Here is a 22,613-nt window from a genome sequence, read left to right as displayed (position 1 = left end):
TAAGAAAAAAAGGGGTGGAAAAGAGAATACTGTATTTGGATCTCTTCATAACATGCAAGCCTTTGTTAAAATGAGTTCAGACAATGTTGATATTACACTGTTATTCAACAGAGATAATATAAGAACATTCCTGTGAGTTGCAATAACAAAGGATTAATTGTATTCTCCTTGTTATGACCAATCATCTGTTTCTGGGAAATAACGGACGTGCACATTCAGCCAATGGGCGTTTGATTAACAAACCAAACCAGGCCCTTTTAGTGCTGTCATGAACCCACCAATAACGATTAGAGATTATCTTTACTGACGTTTTTATCCACCAATAGATGACCGGTTTTGGAAGTATTCCTTCCCACCCCTTCAATGAAGCCAGAGAGTAACTTGATGGCGACAGGTTTGGTAAAATAACAGATTTCTAAGAAACAAAAGTCTAACTAATCTTGAGAAATAAGCAGTGTAATTTTCTTTATTCAGCGCGTATAGTTTGGTGGAGTGGGACAGTTGTCATTCGACCGTTCGATGTCGATTGACAATTTATTCTAGAGATATTTTGTTCATTGTTATGTTTGTTATTTTGGTTGTAACATTAGCTTGCTAGGCTAGCAGATTGCTAGCTATATATTAATATAGTGACAAATACAGCCTGCTTTAAAGGTAGTAAAACAATGTTTCGGGAAAAAACTTCGGACTCGATGTACATTTTCGGTTCATTCATTTGACAATCTCGAACAGTGGGGCGCAAGCGTTGTCGTGTCTGAACTTGTTGACATTGTTTTGTTTACAAGTGAGCTTGGTTATTTTCTAGCTATTAGACAAGAAAGCTTATTCCCTTGTGACAGCACTCAACACAATAACAATATTGCATTATAGAAAAAAGTAATTGGACAGTTGGCTATAGGCTAATGTTAACGTTTCACATTTCTAAGAGTAATAAGTGTCATTCTATGTTTTAGCTAGTTTTCCAAGAATCAAAATGTCAAGAAATAAATTGCGCAAGATTAGTTATCGGATATCTAGAAAGCCATATCTAGAATAAATAAATACATATAATAAAGCCCAACTTTAGATATAATCTTAACTTGACAATTTAAGTTTCTACGATAACCTAAAAAAATGGCTACATTTCATTTGGCCACAGCTACGAAGCAGAAAGCTTGTTATTGCCTTCAGCTGATCCTTTATAATGTAGCCTACAGTGCTCAGACGAGGTGGCATGCCACGTTGATATTTCTCAATTCGCCTTTATCTATGAAATAATATTGCTATTTTCTCTCGATATTTTGTGATTTTTTGTATGATCATAACAGCGTTATTGACCAGTGCTTGTTACGCAGTTATGAATGAATGAGCTCTGGTGCGCGTGCGCGAAGTTCCCAAAGTTTATAAACAAGGGCTGCACGCATGTGATCACATGACTGTTCTTTATCTAGTCTACACAGACAAAGGACTTTGTTATATAGAGGCATTTTATCCCCTATTTAATGACCTGTAGATTTGATTTGATTTATTATGGCCATAATGTGTTATTGCCACATGAAATGGGGATTCGTAATTGTAGAGTAATGCAGTCATCTATGCTTTTAACCAGTGCTTTTTATTATTCACCTATTAATATTCAATGCAAACATAAATTACATAGGCCTAGCGTTTAACCAAATAATTCAAAGAATATTAATTCGTAATTTTGTATGTTTTATATATATACCTGTTGTGGACAGATTCTGAAATTGTAATTTATCGTTGTCTCCAGTGGCTGTCTACAGACTTTCCAGCTGACATGGCGTAATATGTTATGGGAAGTTAATAAGACTGAACAAGTTGAGAAATACAAGATGGATGCAAATAGAATTCAAGACTCTTTTGATCTTCTGAAATGCAATGAGGCTCTGTCCTCATCACCTGGCTGCCCCCCTACTCCCATAGAGTATGGTAAATATCTGCTATTATGTAATAGGTCCACACACACACACACACACACACACACACACACACACACACACACACACACACACACACACACACACACACACACACACACACACACACACACACACACACACACACACACACACACAGAGTATACAGTATACAGGTATAAGACTGCAATATAAAGTGTTACCATAAAGGACAGGAATGTTCTATTTAATTATATTCTGAACACTAATAAGCACAACCCTGACCAACCTCACTCCCCTCCCGCTCCAGATGACCTGCCAGAGCTGCAGGAGGTAGAGGAGAACCAGTCCTCTCTGGTGCTGTTCCATGTGGGAACTGGGGTGTCACATCAGGACTGTATAGCTGGTTACCCTCACACCAATTGGCTGACTGAGCTAGCTAACATCGCCACCAGCCCTCAGAGCCCCCTACTGCAGGAGCCTCCTCCCATCAAGAGGTACCTGTTGTGTTTAGGGGTTGACAACGCATATGCACACTCATTTACTGTAGCATACACACACGTGGTACACAATACACATGCATGTCACACAAAGGCACATGGTACACACACACACATACACACACAGACAGACACACAGATAGAGCCACACATCAACAAAGCATTAGGTATGATATGTCGAATTTGATATGTATATCTGTATTTCTCCTTATCAGGTTGTCTCATGGATGGGCAAAGTGATGGTGTTAGATTGTTAATGTATTGATAATTGATATGTATTTCTCTTTATTCCTCTCATCAGGTCGTCTCCTATGCACATCTTTGCCACCAGTCGTAGTTTACATTCTTACGCCCGACCTCCCCTGGCTAGCAGTGCACCCAGCCCCTCTAGGGGTCACCTTAGGGAGCGCAGCAGACGTGTCAGAGTACGAACTTTCACCATTTACCTTTCAGTTCAACCATTTCCTGTGTGTGGACCCTATCACCCTCTCCACTCCTATACTGAATGAATGAATAAAATGTTTTTGTATGTGTCACGTCACCTAGACTATTTACTACAAGATTATGTATGACCGTTAGTGTTCATTGTGGTCAATTCCATTTTAGTTTAGTCAATTCAGGAAGTAAACTGAAATCCCTCACTGAAATTCAAATGTTCTATCTATGGATTGGAAATTAATTTTGGAATTTCCTTGATGAACTGAATTGAAGTGGCTTTGGCCAACCCTGATGGGCATGCTTCATTCAGGGCAATGTAACTGTTCTATAACTTTGCGACAACAACTGCAATTTATGACGTGCTATTCAACTGTTTTGTAATATGTTTCTCTTTGTTTGAACATCCCCCATTCAGGCCAGCAGTGAGTCAGAGTCTGGTGTGTTCTCTATGTCATCCTTCTCTGATGATGAGGACATGGGTTGGTCTAACTCCTGGCCCTCAACTGCCTGGCACTGTTTCCTGAAAGGTATGGACGCACGCAGGCGCGCGCACACACACACATACACAGAGAGAAATTGATAAGCTTTTCCTAGAATTATGGCCTTGAGTGCATTTACCTTTTACTTGTGGAAAAAGTCTAGCTAACACATTGATAACAAGTGGCTGTGCAGTCTGGATTCAGAACTGTATCAGGCAACATATCACAGATATGTGGCATGGCATGGATGAAAGAGAACTTCCTCCAGTTGATCAGTAGCAAGATTGAGGCTATGCTTATTGGGACACCCAAGCAGGTCATCAGTGCTGGAAACATCTGCCTTACAGTCAATGGCTAGGCCATCCACCTGTCCACTGTGTCGTGACGTTGTATTAGTTAATGTGACGACTGTTGTTCATCGAATGATTAAAGTTTCTAATTGCGTGATTAACTGAATCAAGCAATGATTAACTCATTAACCTGGGGCACCATGGGAAAACTAGTTTTTATTGAGTTTCTATTTCCCAAATTAACTCAAAGAATATCAGAATATCGATTTTTACAACAGCCGCTAATTAACCAGTTGCCTCTACCAATCTCGTTCTGAACGTTGTATAGCCCGTGAATCTGCACGGACCACACCAATCTTAGTTGAATATTTATTTACTAAAAAGCTAAAATTATAATAAAGGATACACATAGACAAAACACATTATCGGCTATTGATTAGAACTTAGTATAACGGGCCAACACACTATGGTGTGTGTTACCCACAATGGGGATTTCAAAAGAGAGAGAAAAAAGAAAGTACACAAGAGAAATATACATTTGGGTGAATTTGTCAGCTATGCTTATTCTAACCCTAGCCTTGCCCAAAACTGCCGCTCTTATGAGTCAGAATATAATGATGTAATTACGTGGGGATGATCTCCGAGGATTCTCTGCGTGGACCGTCCAGGCTGCTCGATGACGCACTACTCCGGCGCACCTCTCTGACTGTCCTCCCGATGTCAGTGTCCTTTTGGCTTAGGAGTCTGTTCCCTCACCCTTTGCTCTGGAAGGGGTCTTCTGAGGACAGACAGCTCTGTAGCTCAGAGCTCGCAGCATAGGAATGAAACCCTTTAGATACCACGATTCGATGCGAGATGGAGGCTAGGTGGTTCGACTTGAATTCACCTGCTTAGACACAGCTACTCATCCGTAGCTTGGGTAGAAAATGATTTCTTTGTCTTCAAACTTGCGTTGCGTTCTGGGTTTGTTGACTTTTTAGACCTTGCTGCAGCTTGGGTTAGGTAGTCTTCCTGTAAATTCTATACTCACAGGTTTTATACCCTTGGGTCAGAAGTGGGCGTAACTCCCTTTAGGGCAATTCTCTGGGCGTACCAAGTTAATGGGGCAAGGTCTAGATTTGATTCAAATCCAATTTTAGACAACTAACTTAACATTTAATCTTCCCCAAAACATTCTCTTTGATTTGGATATTTTCCATACAACATACAATGTATAAACATCAAACATATACTAGGAAAACTCTTCACATTACAATATTTTCGTAATAACGTCATCTATTAACCTTTAGTAACAAAACAAAAATGACATACATTTTCATATTCCATCTATCGTCTTGACCACCATTGTGGCTGACGGAAACCATTGTTCCAAAGTCCCTTTATTTCATGTTTAATGTTCTGAGGCTGGTTCTCCATAGTAACAGGACAAAGGAATTTGTCTGTGGCCTGAGATTTACCAGGGGTGTGAGGGTAATCTGTAGGGTTGTGGTCTCCTGTAACCTGACCTGGTCAGGACAGTCATGACAAATGTCGTCTCCAACCTAGGAGTCAAGTTGTATTCTTCTCTGTCCTTTGATGCCCACATAAAACAAGTATGTAAAACATAGTTATTCCATCTCTCCGGGTCATACCATCTCCCAGCCAGATACAGAGAAACTCATTCATGGCTTCATCTTCTCTCTGATCAACTACGGCAATGTGCTGTTTGGGGGCCTCCCAGCAATCACTACAGCGGCTCCAACTAATCCAGAACAGTGCTGCCAGGGTCCTAACCAAGAGAAAGAAGTCAGACCACATTACAACGATCCTGACCCAAATCCACTAGCTACCGGTCAACAACAGGATCGATTTCAAAGTCATCATGCTTATATTTAAATCCTTGAATGGATTGAGCCCGACCAACATCAGCGACCTCATCTCAATCAGCGAACCACTACGCACTCTCCGCTCCAGCCATTCCCTGCTGCTTCAAGTCCCCAAGACACGTCTCCGTACTATGGGGGACCGAACCTTCTGCTCCCTTGCCCCTCGCCTATGGAATGCTCTCCCTGACCATCTGAGAGCTGCTCCATCACTCAGAACTTTTAAAACGGGCCTTATTAAAACCCACTTCTCTAGACATAGTTTTTTTCATTGTCCTAATCCCAAACTAAAAGGTATTTAGCAACTAGCCTACTATTGCTATTTTACCTGCCTTGTTTCTAGATGTATGTTGTTTGTATTGTATATCACTTATTTTTTTCCTCAGTAGAGCTGAGATAACTCTGTAATGAAAATTGTTATATTAAATATTTATATTTTTTAAAGCCTGTGTTTCCTCTGTGTGAGTTGCTAACTTAATCCAGAGTGAACATAAATTAATAGGGAAATATCAGCCTCTGGTGTTCAGACAGCAGTATGACAGGCCAATACGGTTTGTACTTCTTGGTAAGTAAGGATGTATCAATAAGAAGCATCAAAAGTCAAGTCTCAAGGCAAGAAGAAATATCTGTCTCTCTCTCTCTACTTACTCTATTTGACTAAATGTTTTGCTGTTATCCTCCTATTCAGGCACCCGGTTGCGGTTCCACAGGGGTTCTAACAAGGAGTGGCAAGAGGCTGAGGACCTGGGAGACTCTGATGACGAGTCAGATGATGATGAGAGAATAATGCCGTCCACTGCCCGAAAGGTAGCAAATGTTTTACAGCAACAAAAAAACAATCCAGCTAATCCCTCCCTGTTTGTTTGTTTTCTTCCGTTTGATGCCTTATGAACATGCCCTTGCTAATAGCCAGATCTGATATGATTGGCTAGACTCCCTCTCACATTTTTTTCTCTGGATGTTGATTGATTTACAGAGCTACGGTTCGGAAGGTCTGAAGCTAGTGGCCCATGAGGAGAACGTGTCGTACGGCCAGGCTGTCCTCAAACTCACCTTTGACCCCGGCTCGCCAGAAGATGGCCTCTTAACGGCAGAGTGCAGATTTGATCACCCCTTCTTTGTGAAAAACAAAGGTAAAAGAACTAAATGTCTTTGAATTGTTAACAAGATAACTGAATCAGTTAAGGGAACATGGCAAACTGGAACTGCGTGCCAAATGACAAATGTAGATGGTATTAGTCTGAAGTCCTAGATATTTTATTTACCTTAATTTAACTAGGCAAGTCAGTTAAGAACAAATTCTTATTTTCAATTCAATTCTTATTTTCAATGACGGCCTAGGAACAGTGGGTTAACGACAGATTTGTACCTTGTCAGCTCGGGGATTTGAACTTGCAAACTTTCAGTTACTAGTCCAAATCTCTAACCTCTAGGCTACCCTGCCGCCCCTATCATCAGATTGATTAAGCAAATGTTCAGCTCTTGATGTTCCATGGAAGCGGATAGGCCAATTGGTAGGATAATCTTTGAGACTGTATGGTGATAGGGCCTTATAGTACAGGCCAGATGTACATATTTTTTGTGTATTTAAAAAAAAAATGTTTACAATTCCATGTCTTTTCCTGTCCCAGGCTGGTCCTCGTTCTATCCCAGCCTGACGGTGGTGCAGCACGGTATCCCCTGCTATGAGATGCAGGTGGGGGACCTATGTCTTCCTCCAGGCCACAGAGACTCCATAAACTGTGACGACTCTGTTGTCTTCGACACCTTCAGGAGGTACAGAATAATACCAATGTTAAACAAAAATGTCTGCACACTGGTATATGCTCCCGAGGGCTTAGTTTATTCAGGCAATATCAATGCCTCAGTATGACACAGTAGATAAGATTTTAGTGAAATTATATAAATTGTGTTAATCTTCCCTATCTCTTCATATCCCTCTCCAGTTATGACTTCACCCCTCTGGACTCTTCAGCTGTCTATGTGCTGAGCAGCATGGCCAGGCAGCATAGGACCTCCCAGTCCAGCAGTGGCGCTGTCTCCCCTGACCCAGAGAAACTCTCCAGTTCCTTCCACCCCTCCTCCACCAGCAAATCAAACAGGAGCAATACCTCAGGGACAGCCCCTGGCGGGGCCACACCCACCAAATGCAAGCGGCCAATGAACGCCTTCATGCTCTTCGCTAAGAAGTACCGGTTGGAGTACACACAGATGTACCCTGGGAAGGATAACAGGTGGGTAGGCAGACCAAACGTGTGTGTGTGCATGCGTGTAAAACGTAATTTTATGGGGGGGATGGTCAGTAGTACATTCGTCCTGTTCTGACAAATTGTTTACAAAATGAAAGGATCTCTATGTTAGGAACGTCTCTGAGTAGATTATTGCTTTAGACCAGAGCCACAGGTAGGATTACAGTAGCAGAGAAAAGAGTGTTGTCTCTCACAGTAATTAATAAAGTTCCACACACATGAGTGATTGAATTAATTAATGAATTATGGTATAAATTATAGTATGTCCTTGTGTCCCTATACAGAGCCATCAGTGTAATCCTGGGTGATAAGTGGAAGAAGATGAAGAACGAGGAGAGGAGGATGTACACCATGGAGGCCAAGGCTCTGGCTGACGAGCAGAAGAGACTCAACCCTGACTGCTGGAAACGCAAGAGAACCAACTCAGTAAGTTGATCACAGTGACCACGTTTACATGCAGACCAATATTCCCTTATTATTCTGGATACCCAAGTATTCAGATTTCGAGTTGACACACAAACATCATATCCGGTTTACAATAACCCGAAAAGCTTTTATCCTGGCTGTAGGAAAGCCGGATAAGATGCCTGGGATATATGCTGATCTTAGACTGGATACTGTGGCATGTAAACATCTTATCCCATTTACGGTTGGTTTTTGCTGTCTGTGTAGGGTCAATTTCGCATATCATGGGTGTTGTGTGATGATGTTTTCATCTGATTGTCAAACAAATCATTTAAAAAAGTAGGCTACCTTCGCAGTTCGATACACCATAATTCCATAATAATACATTTTGCTGATACTCCGTACTGGACCATATAGCCAACTGGCAACTTTCACTCCTAATTTAGACAACTTTCTGCTTATAATTTACGACATTTGGTAGGCCATATTATAATTTCTGACATTTGGTAGACCATTTGTTTGTCAACTACAGTATAGTTAGATACATGCAGCTTCTCTTCTGTCATAACTTGTTACCCAAGAAGACTAAATAAAGTAGTGCTCACCAGAATAATGTCTTACATTGATAGAATGAACGTGTTAGTAACCTAATTAATACCGGTAAAGTTGTCTGTTTCGTTTAGGGACCGGGAAGAAAATGCAATAACTCCAAAACAGTGGAATGATTGGTCCTGTGCAAAATGTACAAATGCCATCAGTTTGACCGGTTTTAAGGAAATTAAAAGCTGTGAAAAAGATGAAACCTTTCTGATAAGGCTTCAGTTCATTTTGGGAACATATTTTATGTTGTTGAAATACTGTCTGCTTGCATAACAGTGTCAAAGATAACATTACACGCACATTCACATTTTCTGAGATGCTGAAAGAAATAAATCATATTTCTCCACTCCTCTTCTCAAGACAAAATTATCATTTGTGGTATCATTTTACTGCAAGAAATGCATAATTCTATAGGAGTTACGAGCTACTATCCGGAATACTGTGCGCATGTAAACGTGGTCACTTATCATAAAGAACTCAGTAAGGTGTAATAGGCATGACACTGATCTGATCTTATTTCGAAGGCCCAATTTCTGTCCTGGACATAAGTTCCTGAGCGAGATTCAAACCCTCTGGTTTAAACCAACTTGGTAAGGACTGTTATTATAGGCATGATCATAAAGTTCCAACTGAAATTATCCAGGTATATAGTTTACCAGGCAACTGTGCCAAATTCAGGGCTTAGCTAAAACAAATAGTGATGATGTAAGGTCACAGATTTATAAAACCTATAGGGCACATTGCCAAAAATGTCACAGCAGCCTATCAATGGAAAGATAGGAGGTGCACACTCTAGGTATAATAACGCTGTGTGTAAGTTCTGAGCATGCTTTAAAGGCTCAGTACACTAAAAATTCAGTTTTCCTGTGTTTTGTATAATATTAACAGCTGGTTAAACAAACACTGTAAAAGTGTTAAACCATGTGATCAGTGTTATTTCCTGATGGTTTCTTTTTGAAAATACAATCTACATAGGATGTTCTAATCAGCAGGTTTGCATGGGCGGGAGTTTCAGCTTTCCAATGTGACATCACCATGCCGTAAATTGGTTAATAGGCCAATTACAAAGACTTCTAAAACTCTCTGCCAATAACAGCTAGTTTTCAGTTTTCCCTTCGCCACTCAGACCACTCCCAGACAGTCCTATAAATCTATTAGAGTAAGGTACTTAATTGTTACCCAGAAATGATTTGATATTGACATAAAAACGTCTGCATTGGGCCTTTACCCTCCACCGCTCTCTTTCTCTCTCCTCAGGGGTCCCAGCACCAATAGATGGCCTGGTGAACAGACCGACCAGGTGAACAGACCGACCAGGCGACCCCACTAGCCTCTCTAGCCTGGTCCCAGATCTGTTTGTGCTGTATAGCCACCTATGGTTGTTGGACCATAAGACAGCACAAACAGACCTGGAACCAGGCTACTCTCTCTCTCTGCTCACCTGTCAAATTGATGAGACATAACTGTGATGCTGAATACACTTTCTTTTATAACTAAGAGACCTTATAGATAGGCCTACAAGATAAAACGACAACTATGAACTATATATTAAAAAGCAGGTCATCTAGTGTAACTAACCGTGCTTATATTTTCTTACATTTTAAAATGACAAGAGATGGCTTGTTATTCCTCTATAAAAAAAAGGAAAGGCTCAGTTTAATTTCTTCAGGTAATTTCATATTTCGAGGCATGAAACCTTGAGATTAGGGTTGCAAAATTCTGGTAACTTTCTAAAGATTCCCCAGGTTTTCCAGAAATTCAGGTTGAAAGATTCCCAGAATCAGGAGGGTATAAGCAAGAAATCCAGAATCCTCCAACCAGGAATTCTGGAAAACTTGAGAATTTTGGTAGAGTTACTGGAAATTGAGAATCCTACTTGAGACCCAGTGGTGCTAAGTTCAGTTAAGGAAGGAGGAGCAGTGATACAAAAGTTATATTTTTAATTGTAAAATAAATAAGGGGGATTTTAAATAGCTTTGGTAACATTTTATTTTAAGGGTCCATAATAAAGCATTTATAAGGCATTTACAAACCGCTTGCTCATCATTTATTAATCATGCAGGAATGTCTACCAATGGCATGTCCATCTTTTTGTGAGAAATTACACTGGTCACTCAAAATATTTATAAAATATTCATAAAGTATAAATAGTGCTCACTTTAGGGACTGTAAAAATACTTTACTAATTATTAGTAAATGGTTTATAAATGTGGGCGTAATGATGAATAAATGGTGACCACACAATTTATAGATGCCTTATTAAATGGTTTAATACGGAAGCTTAAAATGGTGTTTTTTCTCTTTTCAGCTGTAGTTCATATTGACTTATATTTGTACAACTCAATATATTGCACAGATTGATAAAGCCTTTCATGCATTGTATCATACAGTACATGACCAAAAGTATGTGGACACCTGCTCGTCGAACATCTCATTCCAAAATCATGGACATTAATATGGAGTTGGTCCTCCTTTGCTGATATAACAGCCTCTACTCTTCTGGAAACGCTTTCCACTTGATGTTGGAACATTGCTGCCGGGCCAATTTTTTTAATTTAACCTTTATTTAACTACGCAAGTCGGTTAAGAACAAATTCTTATTTACAATGATGGCCTACACCGGCCAAACCCGGACGAAGCTGGGTCAATTGTGTGCCTTGCCTAGTCTCGCATTGTCTTGTTTTGATCTCTGTTTTTTGTTTATTATTATTATTACTCTCAGAAGGACCAACCAAAAGCGTCTGTTGGAGACACAGGTAGAGTGGTGAAGGAGCTGATCCCCCTTAACTCCTTATAAGGAACCACTCTCCTGGCCTCTTTTCATTCTCAAGCATACTTCTCCTCGCACTCTTGTGAGCAGTGAAATGCTGTGATACATCTAATTATATCAGAGAATCAGGGTTACGAAAGTAACCTTAAGTTCTCTTTCAAATACTAATTTCAATATATCACATGCTCTATGGTGATATGGCCAACTCTCGTATCGCAAACATGCTCACCGAAGCCAGGGTAGTCCCAACATCAGCAACCCTCAGAGGCTCCGAAGCTGAGGAAGTGCGCATGCAAGAAGTTGCAGAAACAAGTTGTTGGGAAAACTTCATAACAAAGTGAGGGGAAGCCCAAAACATGGTGCGCAAATCTCAGTTTAATGAGATATGTCTCTTTCGAGGGTGGTAACCAAATGATTGAAAGCATTACACCCTTGCCTGAGCCTTCGTTCAATCCAAGTAGATGTGCAATGCGTGTACTGGACAACAACAGGAACGCCCTTATAGGCTCCAAGGTGGACCAAAGGATGGGGTTAGGTATAGGGTTAGCCTGAAAATCCCTGGGTAGAATGCGGGTGTGAACAGTGGCTGGTAGAGCACTGTCCACACACTCACTTTAGGGATGCCAAAAGCAAAAGATGGAGGAATATTGCTTCTCAGCGGCTAGTAGCTGCTGTGAAAGAATCTTAAGCACAATAGACATGTCCCAGGTCGAGTAACCTCATCCCTAGGCTATTGCGCACGGCGCAATATAAGCCTTGGATATCAACGATTCAAAGTTGGCCTTAGTGGGAGTGACCATAGAATTTTATGGGAGCGATTTGTCATAATTTAATTTTGGAGAATCACATGACTGCAAAGAGTGGGAAGGTGTTGTAGGTGACGATTGGTTGGTAGATTAAGCCGATTAAGCCAATGCCTATGCAATGGGAGTTTCTCCCGTTCTTTCTGTATTGGCTAACGAAGGCCAACAAGTTTGACGCGTTGGTCCACCAGACCTTCTCTCTGTCCAAAAAAGTCCTGCAAGGAGCATAAGACCATGGAACACAGTGTAGGACGAAACAATCTGTTTAGTCATACCACTTCTGTAAAACAGAGAGCATGCATAAAGGTTGGCCCTCTTTTTCAAGAGTCGAAGACCTGCATTTCTTCTTCCTTAAAATAAAAATAAAATATTTAAAAAATTATGTCACCAGCAATGCCCCGAGAGAGTAGAGAATTGCTTTGTTTGCTAGGGTATAAACCCTGCATGCGCCAATAGCTGCCAGGACTGGTTGTGAGTAGGATATACAGTGCCTTGCGAAAGTATTCGGCCCCCTTGAACTTCGCGAACATTTGCCACATTTCAGGCTTCAAACATAAAGATATAAAACTGTATTTTTTTGTGAAGAATCAACAACAAGTGGGACACAATCATGAAGTGGAACGACATTTATTGGATATTTCAAACTTTTGTAACAAATCAAAAACTGAAAAATTGGGCGTGCAAAATTATTCAGCCCCTTTACTTTCAGTGCAGCAAACTCTCTCCAGAAGTTCAGTGAGGATCTCTGAATGATCCAATGTTGAACTAAATGACTAATGATGATAAATACAATCTACCTGTGTGTAATCAAGTCTCCGTATAAATGCACCTGTACTGTGATAGTCTCAGAGGTCCGTTAAAAGCGCAGAGAGCATCATGAAGAACAAGGAACACACCAGGCAGGTCCGAGATACTGCTGTGAAGAAGTTTAAAGCCGGATTTGGATACAAAAAGATTTCCCAAGCTTTAAACATCCCAAGGAGCACTGTGCAAGCGATAATATTGAAATGGAAGGAGTATCAGACCACTGCAAATCTACCAAGACCTGGCCGTCCCTCTAAACTTTCAGCTCATTCAAGGAGAAGACTGATCAGAGATGCGGCCAAGAGGCCCATGATCACTCTGGATGAACTGCAGAGATCTACAGCTGAGGTGGGAGACTCTGTCCATAGGACAACAATCAGTCGTATATTGCATAAATCTGGCCTTTATGGAAGAGTGGCAAGAAGAAAGCCATTTCTTAAAGATATCCATAAAAAGTGTTGTTTAAAGTTTGCCACAAGCCACCTGGGAGACACACTAAACATGTGGAAGAAGGTGCTCTGGTCAGATGAAACCAAAATTGAACTTTTTGGCAACAATGCAAAACGTTATGTTTGGCGTAAAAGCAACACAGCTCATCACCCTGAGCCACCATCCCCACTGTCAAACATGGTGGTGGCAGCATCATGGTTTGGGCCTGCTTTTCTTCAGCAGGGACAGGGAAGATGGTTAAAATTGATGGGAAGATGGATGGAGCCAAATACAGGATCATTCTGGAAGAAAACCTGATGGAGTCTGCAAAAGACCTGAGACTGGGACGCGGATTTGTCTTCCAACAAGACAATGATCCAAAACATAAAGCAAAATCTACAATGGAATGGTTCAAAAATAAACATATCCAGGTGTTAGAATGGCCAAGTCAAAGTCCAGACCTGAATCCAATCGAGAATCTGTGGAAAGAACTGAAAACTGCTGTTCACGAATGCTCTCCATCCAACCTCACTGAGCTCGAGCTGTTTTGCAAGGAGGAATGGGAAACAATTTCAGTCTCTCGATGTGCAAAACTGATAGAGACATACCCCAAGCGACTTACAGCTGTAATCGCAGCAAAAGGTGGCGCTACAAAGTATTAACTTAAGGGGGCTGAATAATTTTGCACGCCCAATTTTTCAGTTTTTGATTTGTTAAAAAAGTTTGAAATATCCAATAAATGTCGTTCCACTTCATGATTGTGTCCCACTTGTTGATTCTTCACAAAAAAAATACAGTTTTATATCTTTATGTTTGAAGCCTGAAATGTGGCAAAAGGTCGCAAAGTTCAAGGGGGCCGAATACTTTCGCAAGGCACTGTAACTGCTGCCCGAAAGTCACTGGCCATCGAGGGGCTCGAAGATGAGGGTTGAGGCCCTATTCCCTTGCTCTGTGTAGACGGAAAAGGGAGGGTAGGTAACATAGTTGAAAAAGCATACGGCATCCCTCTATTTCATTGGTTTATCAGCTCTCCCGCCCCAAATGGCGTGGTCACCGTTTTTGGGATGGGGTCTCCCATGGCCCTCACAGGGTGTTCGCTTCTATCGGGTGCAGCAAATCAGTCCGGATAGATGTGGGAAGTGGGCTCTCTCTAGACAGAGCAGGCAATGTATCTGAAGGAAGAAGTATTCAAAATCCTGTATTCATAAAAAAATCCTGTATTCACTGAGAAGTAGAAAAGCAATTGACACAAAGCAAAAACCTTTCGTTCAGTACTCAACCTCTCAACAGGGTCTGAAGAGCTACGCTCAGCAAAAATATCCCACACGGTTCGCTTCAGAGCAAATAAGCAGGAAACAGGGCTCCAGTCATGCTGAGATCTAGAGAGCAATAGTCCTCACGAAGAAGATGAACGAGAATGACCATAGGCTTGGAGAGTGGCTCATTATAAGAAGATGAGGGGCTCACCTCATTTTCCACTCTGTCTCCAACATATGATTTCTATTGGCCCTTCCAAGAGTATTGGTGATCCTAGCGAATCCCCATATGTGATACATCGAAATGAGTATTTGAAGGAGAACCCTTATGTTATTGTTCCATTGCAAAACATTTTGAAAGGTTTCCTTCCATGCTCTAATGAACATAACTCAGATACCCTGTTTCCTGATTCACACTGTAGGGTCGAACCAAACTATTATGGCTTGGATATTTTATTTTCACATTGTGCTTTCTAGCATGGTTTCATTAACTGTGATAGATGTATAACCAGGCCTCTCAGTACAGCTCGGCTAGGCTTGGCTTAGCCCTTTAGTGTGAATCAGGCATCTAGTTGCTAAACCAGCTGGTCGTGTGCCGATGATGATGTATGTTTCTACACATGGATGTTTTGCACACTCATCCAAACAGCACTTCAGGCCCAAGCCTTCACTTTTAGTGTTTTAATTTCTTTTTGCACTTTATATACAGTACATATGTAATCTTATACAGTACAACCAATTAAATGTATGCTAGTGGAAGCTACTGGTAACTGCCAAAATAAAGGAAACGTGAGTAATGAGGGATACAAAGTATATCGAAAGCAGCTGCTTCCACACATATGTGGTTCCTGAGTTAATTAAGCAATTAAAACATCACATCATGCTAAGGGTAATGTATAAAAATGCCCAGTTGCCCATTATTTTGAAATAGGGGTTTAAAGGGTGTGTGTGTGTGTGTGTGTGTGTGTGTGTGTGTGTGTGTGTGTGTGTGTGTGTGTGTGTGTGTGTGTGTGTGTGTGTGTGTGTGTGTGTGTGTGTGTGTGTGTGTGTGTGTGTGTTTGTATTTATTATGGATCCCTATTAGCTACTCTTCCTGGGATCCAGCAAAATTAAGGCAGTTTATACCATTTTTAAAACATTACAATACATTTACAGATTTCACAACACACTGTGTGCCCTCAGGCCCCTACTCCACCACTACCACATATCTACAGTACTAAATCCATGTGTATGTGTAGTGCTTATGTTATCGTGTGTGTGTGTATGCGCCAATGTTTGTGTTGCATCACAGTCCCCGCTGTTTCATAAGGTGTTTTTTTTATATGTTTTTTAAAAATCAAATTTTACTGCTGGCATGAGTTACTTGATGTGGAAAGGAGTTCCATGTTGTCATGACTCTATGTAGTACTGTGTGCCTCCCATAGTCTGTTCTGGACTTGGGGACTGTGAAGAGACCTCTTGTGGCATGTCTTATGGGGTATGCATGGGTATCCAAGCTGTGTGACAGTAGTTTACACAGACAGCTCGGTGCATTCAACATGTCAATACCTCTCATAAATAAAAGTAGTGATGAAGTCAATCTCTCCTCCACTTTCAGCCACGAGAGATTGACATGCATATTATTAATATGAGCTCTCTGTGTACATCCAAGGGCCAGCCGTGCTGCTCTGTTCTGAGCCAATTGCAAATTTCCAAAGTCCTTTTTTGTGGCACCTGACCATATGACTGAACAGTAGTCAAGGTGTGACAAAACTAGGGCCTGTAGAACCTGCCTTGATGAAAGTGTTGTTAAGAAGGCAGAGTAGCAATTTATTATGGACAGACTTCTCCCCATCTTAGCTACTGTTGTATCAATATGTTTTAACCATGACAGTTTACAATCTAGGGCTACTCCAAGCAGTTCAGTCGTCTCAACTTGCTCAAGTTCCACATGATTTATTACAATATTTAGTTGAGGTTTAGGGTTTAGTGAGAGTTTTGTTCCAAATACAATGCTTTTAGTTGTAGAAATATTTAGGGCTAACTTATTCCTTGCCACCCACTCTGAAACTAACTGCAGCTCTTTGTTGAGTGTTGAGTCATCTGCATACATAGGCACTCTGGCTTTACTCGAAGTCAGTGGCATGTCGCTAGCAAAAATTTAAAAAAGCAAGGGTCCTAAACAGCTACACTGGGGAATTCCTGATTCTAACTGGATTATATTTGAGAGGCTTCCATTAAAGAACACAGCTGTGTTCTGTTAGAGAAGTAACTCTTTTCCCACATTATAAAGCCATAACACATACGTTTTTCCAGCAGCAGACTATGATTGATAATGTCAAAATCTGCACTGAAGTCTAACAAGACAGCCCCCACAATCATTTTAGATCTCAAACCAAGCTTCAGGGGAGTCGTCTGAAGGTAAACCAGTATCGGCCTGTAAAAAAAATAGGTTGTAAAAAGTTTGGTCCCAAATAACATGACGAAACATGGGTTTAAAATGTATTTATTTATTGGAGTTTTCTCCTCTCAGAAATAGATACCTTATTCCTTATGATTTATTTTTGGACTGAAATCTAGAGGCTTGATGTTGGGGTTTCCTTTATTTGGCAGTTACCTGTGTATAAAATGACATACGATATATCTTCAAGAGATCTATCAGTTTTTACATTGACACAAACATGGCCAAACTGTATACAGTAGGTCTAGCCTGAGTGCCAGTCTGTTTTGTGCTCTATGGCATGACAATGAATGACAAGGAGTTGGCAGTACAGCATAAAAAGACTGGCACCCAGGCTAGTACAGGTCATGTGATGTTTTGCTTGCAGGTTGCCATGGCGTTGAATTTATACAGCTTTGTTGTTGATAATGTACAGGTCCACGCCCCACCAAACTCAAAATAAATACAAAGTACTATATTTTAAATAAAAGTTTAAACTTGCAATCTTATTCACCTGTCCTATCTTTTATTTTTTTGCACGTCTTGAGTATTTAAGAGGTAGCCAGCTAATTGTAGGAGGGACAGCTCAGTTTTCATGAATAATTTGTAAGATGATCTTAGCAAAGATAAAGATTTCCCTCAGATCTCTCAGGTTTTCCTTCCGAGTGGTGCAGTGGTCTAAGGTACTGCATCGCAGTGCTAACTGTGCCACTATAGATTCTGGGTTCGAGTCCAGGCTCTGTCGCAGCCGGCCGCAACCGGGAGACCCATGGGGCACGCACAATTGGCCCAGCACTGTCCGGGATAGGTGAGTATTTTGTCTGCAGGGATGTCCTTGTCCCATCATGCACTAGCGACGCAGTGCACGCTGACACTGTTGCCAGGTGTACTGTGTTTCCTCCGACACATTGGTGCGACTGGCTTCCGGGTTAAGTAGGCATTGTGTCAAGAAGCAGTGCGGCTTGGCTGGGTTGTGTTTCGGAGGACACACGTCTCTCGACTTTCGCCTCTCCCGAGTTGTACGGTAGTTGCAGCGATGAGACAAGATTGTAACTACCAATTGGATACCATGAAAAAGGGGTAAAAAACACTGATCTCCTAGGTTTTCATGTCTCTCAATAGCCATGTGATCTATATGCGTTTGCAATACACAATTTCACAATGAGCAAAACCATCTTCCTGTTACCTTAGAAATGAGTCGGCCACCCTTAAGGTGTCCATATTTTTCAGCGCTTCAGGCACACATACCGGAAACACATGAAGTGACCGTTGAGTTACAGCAACCTCTTATACATTCAGGACATGCATTGGTAGTACCCAACTGCTAATGATCATCAGGTCGCTAATGGCCTGGTACTCACAGCACTATTGTCCAACTAACCACTGATGTCAAGGCAAATGCAATTGAAAATCACATCAAACACATCATCAAAACAGTATGTGCTTTTAAAACTAACTGATTTATCAATTTCAGGAAAAAAGTTCAATAGGTTGAAACTGAGTGGAACACATTGTGGATATTGTTTCAAAGCCTAACACACCAAATGGGCAGCTCTTTTTTTAGGTGATGATTATTCAAAACAACCATATGCATATTAGAGTGGAACAGGGGAACCCAAGAACAGACTCAGATGAGGAGACTGGGATGAAGTAACCAAGGTATTTATTGAAACACGGGGAAGATGGAGTGCAGGTCAGGGGAAGCTTGGGCACGTAGCTGGAAACCAGGTGCGGAGGCTGAGGCTGGAGCGAGAGGGGTTGAGACAGGGTAAGCAGGTCCGGAGGGGAATCCAAGGGAGTAGTGGAGTGGGGAAACCAGGACAGAGTAGCAGGATGACGAGATGTGGGACTGGAGACAGGCACCACAGTCAGAGCGGGCAGAACTGTAGTGGAGAGGAAAACAGCGTCAGGCAAGGAAAACAGGCGCAACAGGATTTTTTTATTTTAATTTTATTTCACCTTTATTTAACCACGTAGGCAAGTTGAGAACAAGTTCTCATTTACAATTGCAACCTGGCGAAGATAAAGCAAAGCAGTTTGACACATACAACAACACAGCGTTACACATGGAGTAAAACAAACATACAGTCAATAATACAGTATAAACAAGTCTATATACGATGTGAGCAAATTAGGTGAGATAAGGGAGGTAAAGGCAAAAAAGGCCATGGTGGCAATAAAAGGATAACAGGATCTGAATAGTAGCTGGTGGGGATCTGCTCTGACTCCAGCACACCTGTCTCCGCCCACACAATCATACACACAGAGAGAGAGGGAGACAGAAAGAGTACAGGGGGAGTGGCGGCAGGTTAAGGAGAAACATGATGAGCAGTAGAGGGGGTTGCAGGAGCAGATGTGACAGCTTATGCATAAGCATTGGACTTTATTTGAGCCTAAGCTTGAAAAAAATACTTGAATTAAAATAAGGATTGTGTCGTTATACAATACATTGCCTACTGCATATATGGCAGAAAAACATTATTTAACATTATTTAACATTTATTTAAGGTATCTTTGGTACAAATTGTGCCTTTGGAAAGTATTCAGACCCATTGACTTTTTCCAAATTTTGTTACGTTACAGCCTCAGAGGCTGACTACACCGCTCGCGTCCCATGCGCGAGCATTGCACAATAAATTTAGGAATCTATGTTATTCAATTATTGCACCCACACTGCTCGCGCTCGCCAACGAGTGTCTGCTTTGCCAAGGGCTAAAATAGAAGTCATTCCTATTTCTGACGCAGATCGCATTTCAAGTCCTGCCTCTCCCATCTCCTCATTGGTTTATAGAAGCAGGTACCCACGTGTCATCTCCTCATTGGTTATACCCACGTGGGTGATTGAAAGATGAACTGTTTTGCCGGTTGTCGTGGTAATACTATGAAAATGTAGATGCCAAACACCATATAAGTTCAAAGATGAAAAAGCCTGGAAGGAGGAGAGATGACTAGAAACAATTCGGTTGACCGTTTTATGTGTGGATTAATTGTCGGAGTAGAGGACCTTGTGCATTTCAGGTAAATTAACTCAATGTTTATATCCCAGTACAAATTAGCTAGCAACAGCAAGATAGCTAAATAGGACAAATTAGCTAGCAAGTGCAAGCTAACTAGCTAAATTGCCATAGATATTTAAGGCTTTTCGACCTGTCCCCAAATTAATGTCATTAGTTCAGAGTTTGTTTTGATATTTTAACTTGCGTGTTGTGTTTGGTTTAGGGGGAAAATAATAATAATAAAATAAATAAATGTATGTACGATAGCGCACGATGGCGCATGCGCGCTGCCAGTTTGCGTTCCGTGTTATTCTAAAATTGATTAAATTGTATTTTTTCCTCCACCTACACACAAAACCCCATAATGACAAAGCAAAAACATGTTTTTAGAAATGTTTGCAAATGTATAAAAAATATCAAACTGAAATAACACATTTATAAGAATTCAGACCCTTTAGTCAGGCTGGACGGGGTGCGTCGCTGCACAGCTATTTTTAGGTCTCTTCAGAGACCGGGTTCAAGTCAGGGCTCTGGCTGGGCCACTCAAGGACATTCAGAGACTTGTCCCGAAGCCACTCCTGCGTTGTCTTGGCTGTGTGCTTAGGGTCTTTGTCCTTTTGGAAGATGAACCTTCACCCTAGTCTGAGATCCTGAGCACTCTGGAGCAGGTTTTCATCAAGGATCTCTCTGTACTATGCTCCGTTCATCTTTCCTTCCTTCAACCCTGACTAGTCTCCCAGTCCCTGCCACTGAAAAACATCCCCGCAGCATGATGCTGCCACCACCATGCTTCATTGTATGGCTGGTGCCAGGTTTCCTCCAGACGTGATGCTTTGCATTCAAGCCAAATACTTTATTCTTGGTTTCATCAGACTAGAAAATCTTGTTTTTCATGGTCTGAGAGTCATTTAGGTGCCTTTTGGCAAACTCCAAGCAGGCTGTCATGTGCCTTTTACTGAGGAGTGGATTCCATCTGGCCACTCTACCATAAAGGCCTGATTGGTGGAGTGCTGCAGTGATGGTTGTCCTTCTGGAAGATTCTCCCATCTCCACAGAGGAACTCTGGAACTCTGGAGCCTCCCTGATAAACATGCGAAAATGTCTGAACCTGTTTTTCGCCTCGTCATTATGGAGTATTGTGATAGATTAATGAGGAAAAAACTACATTTAAATCAATTTTAGAATAAGGCAAAACATAACAAATTGTGGAAAAAGTCATGGTGTCTGAATACTTTCCGAATGGTCTGTAATTGGTCTAGCCTAAATGAAACAAATTAAGAGTTAGTCTATAGTGAATTTGTAGCCTATTTGATTTTGAAGAGCCGAGTAACAGGTCATTGTTTATATTTTCATAATTAATAGGCTGACACGTTACCTTTAGCAACAGAGCTGGCATTGTTTACTTAGCTGGATAGAGTCAAGGATACATTTAGCATTATTCGAAAAGCCTACTGCAACATATATCTTGTTTTCGTTTACCTTGCAATACGTTTGATTAGTAATAGGGTTAAAGTAAATAAACCAGTCCCAAGACAGATTATTTTTACAAAATAAAAAATCAACCCCCAAGGCGCGTGCGGTCAAATTATTTTCCGCTCATCATTACACTGTTGTCTTTCTAAAGTAAATCAACATCTTCACCCTCCTTATCATTTAGTTAGGCCTAATTTAAATTAAATTGTGAAGTAAGGTGCACAATTATCACCCATTCATCCATTTGTCATTCGTTCAGTGAGGAGAGAGAGACGCATTAGTGCCTGTCTGGGTACCAACGTCCTACAGCACGTTGTTTTGGCAAATTAAGTTGGGAATAGGTGTGAAATAAAACAAACACAAGGCTTTTCTGTTTGTGATTTCAAAATAATTTTTGGGGGGGTAGATTTTTTTTACACTGAACAAAAATATAAAATGCAACTTAAAGTGTTGGTCTCGTGTTTTATTAACTAAAATAATATCCCAGGAATGTTCTATATGCCCAAAAAGCGTATTTCTCACAAATTTTGTGCACAAATTTGTTTACATCCCTGTTAGTGAGCATTTCTCCTTTGCCAAGATAATCCATCTGCCTGACAGGTGTGGCATATCAAGAAGCTAATTAAACAGCATGATCATTACACAGATGCACCTTATGCTGGGGACAATAAATGGTCACTAAAATGTGCAGTTTTGTCACACAACGCAATGCCACAGATGTCTCAAGATTTGAGGGAGTGTGCAATTGGCATGCTGACTGCAGGATTGTCCACCAGAGCTGTTGCCAGATGATTTAATGTTCATTTCTCTACCATGTCTTAGAGAATTTGGCAGTACGTCCAACCGGTGATGCGTTGGGCAGACCGCACCACCCTCTACACAGCCCGCAACCGCAGGGCTCTCCAGAGGGTGGTGCGGTCAGCCCAACTCATCACCGGGGGCACA

General features: G+C 41.2%; 1 protein-coding gene across 3 annotated transcripts; it reads left to right on the top strand.

The window, feature by feature from the left end:
- The first annotated feature begins 358 nt into the window (after positions 1-358).
- Positions 359-17,708, top strand: LOC135524051 (HMG box-containing protein 1-like). 3 transcript variants are annotated; one of them, XM_064951199.1, is made up of 12 exons: positions 359-399; positions 1,751-1,929; positions 2,206-2,392; positions 2,697-2,820; positions 3,249-3,360; positions 6,153-6,271; positions 6,441-6,597; positions 7,096-7,240; positions 7,411-7,698; positions 7,998-8,139; positions 9,976-10,018; positions 11,109-17,708. In XM_064951199.1, the coding sequence occupies exons 2-11, from the start codon at positions 1,788-1,790 to the stop codon at positions 9,991-9,993; spliced, it is 1,434 nt and encodes a 477-aa protein (XP_064807271.1). In that variant the 5' UTR covers positions 359-399; positions 1,751-1,787; the 3' UTR covers positions 9,994-10,018; positions 11,109-17,708. The 3 variants fall into 3 exon arrangements, with proteins under 3 accessions (XP_064807271.1, XP_064807270.1, XP_064807268.1); XM_064951198.1 differs by having other exon boundaries at positions 359-394; positions 9,976-17,708; XM_064951196.1 differs by having other exon boundaries at positions 9,976-17,708.
- Positions 17,709-22,613: the final 4,905 nt, after the last annotated feature.

Source organism: Oncorhynchus masou, chromosome 31 (genome assembly GCF_036934945.1).
Source record: "Oncorhynchus masou masou isolate Uvic2021 chromosome 31, UVic_Omas_1.1, whole genome shotgun sequence".
Taxonomy (NCBI): Eukaryota; Metazoa; Chordata; class Actinopteri; order Salmoniformes; family Salmonidae; genus Oncorhynchus; species Oncorhynchus masou.
This window is presented reverse-complemented; position numbering and strand designations above follow the sequence as displayed.

Bases quoted from the DNA above. Each gene is read 5' to 3' on its own strand.
- LOC135524051 (XM_064951198.1), top strand. From the start codon at position 1,788: ATGTTATGGGAAGTTAATAAGACTGAACAAGTTGAGAAATACAAGATG. The intron at 3,361-6,152 runs GTATGGACGCAC...CCTCCTATTCAG, and splicing joins CTGGCACTGTTTCCTGAAAG to GCACCCGGTTGCGGTTCCAC. The intron at 6,272-6,440 runs GTAGCAAATGTT...ATTGATTTACAG, and splicing joins TGCCGTCCACTGCCCGAAAG to AGCTACGGTTCGGAAGGTCT.